Source organism: Aplysia californica, unplaced genomic scaffold, assembly GCF_000002075.1.
Source record: "Aplysia californica isolate F4 #8 unplaced genomic scaffold, AplCal3.0 scaffold00572, whole genome shotgun sequence".
Lineage (NCBI taxonomy): Eukaryota > Metazoa > Mollusca > Gastropoda > Aplysiida > Aplysiidae > Aplysia > Aplysia californica.
Window position 1 is genome coordinate 517,473 of NW_004797842.1, and position 706 is coordinate 518,178.

General features: G+C 42.8%; 1 protein-coding gene across 1 annotated transcript in view; it reads left to right on the forward strand.

Moving 5' to 3' along the window:
- The window catches only part of LOC106012935 (alpha-1,3-mannosyl-glycoprotein 4-beta-N-acetylglucosaminyltransferase A), a gene marked incomplete at its 5' end in the record, with an annotated part of 19,725 nt that extends 19,490 nt beyond the window's left edge, over nt 1-235 (forward strand). The window contains 1 exon segment of the mRNA XM_013087314.2: nt 45-235. Within this exon segment, the coding sequence (XP_012942768.1) occupies nt 45-58 (14 nt within the window).
- Nucleotides 236-706: the final 471 nt, after the last annotated feature.

Here is a 706-nt window from a genome sequence, read left to right on the forward strand (position 1 = left end):
TATATTTATTTATTTATTATCCTATTCTCTTTTTTCCTCCCCAGAACTGTATTCATGACCCAGGCAGGTGAGATAGTGGAGCGGCATTGAGTTCAAAGACGGTGCCTCTGTGGCCAACGACGACAGCAAAAGCAACAACAACTACAACTACAACAACAGTTACTACAACAACTACAGCAACTGTGGCCAACGACACCCACTACAACAATTGTGACTACTACAACAATTGTGACAACTACAACAACAACAACAACAACAACAACAACAACAACAACTACAACTACTATGACCCACTACAACAACAACAACAACAACAACAACAACAACAACAACAACAACAACTACAACAACAACAACAACAACAACAACAACAACGTTTCACCATTTGCTCAATCTGACCAAAGTGTGCCATCAAACACTGTAGCCAGTCCACAGCCAGCTCAAGCATGTTAAGTTTGGCATAGTTTTTCTTTGTGTTTTTGTTTTTGTTTGTATAATAATATAGTCGTTTTTACTCCCCCATCGACACAGTTTTGATCATTTAGGAGGCGGGCTTCCTGCACTGCCTGCCACGCCAGCCTGGGCTGAGAGAGGAGGGAAGGGGGGGGGGGGTACATCCTAGCAGACGGACAGAGATAGTCGACTATTAGAAAGCACCAACATTTGGCTACCATTTTGTCGCTGTTTCTACCTCTGATACCAGACA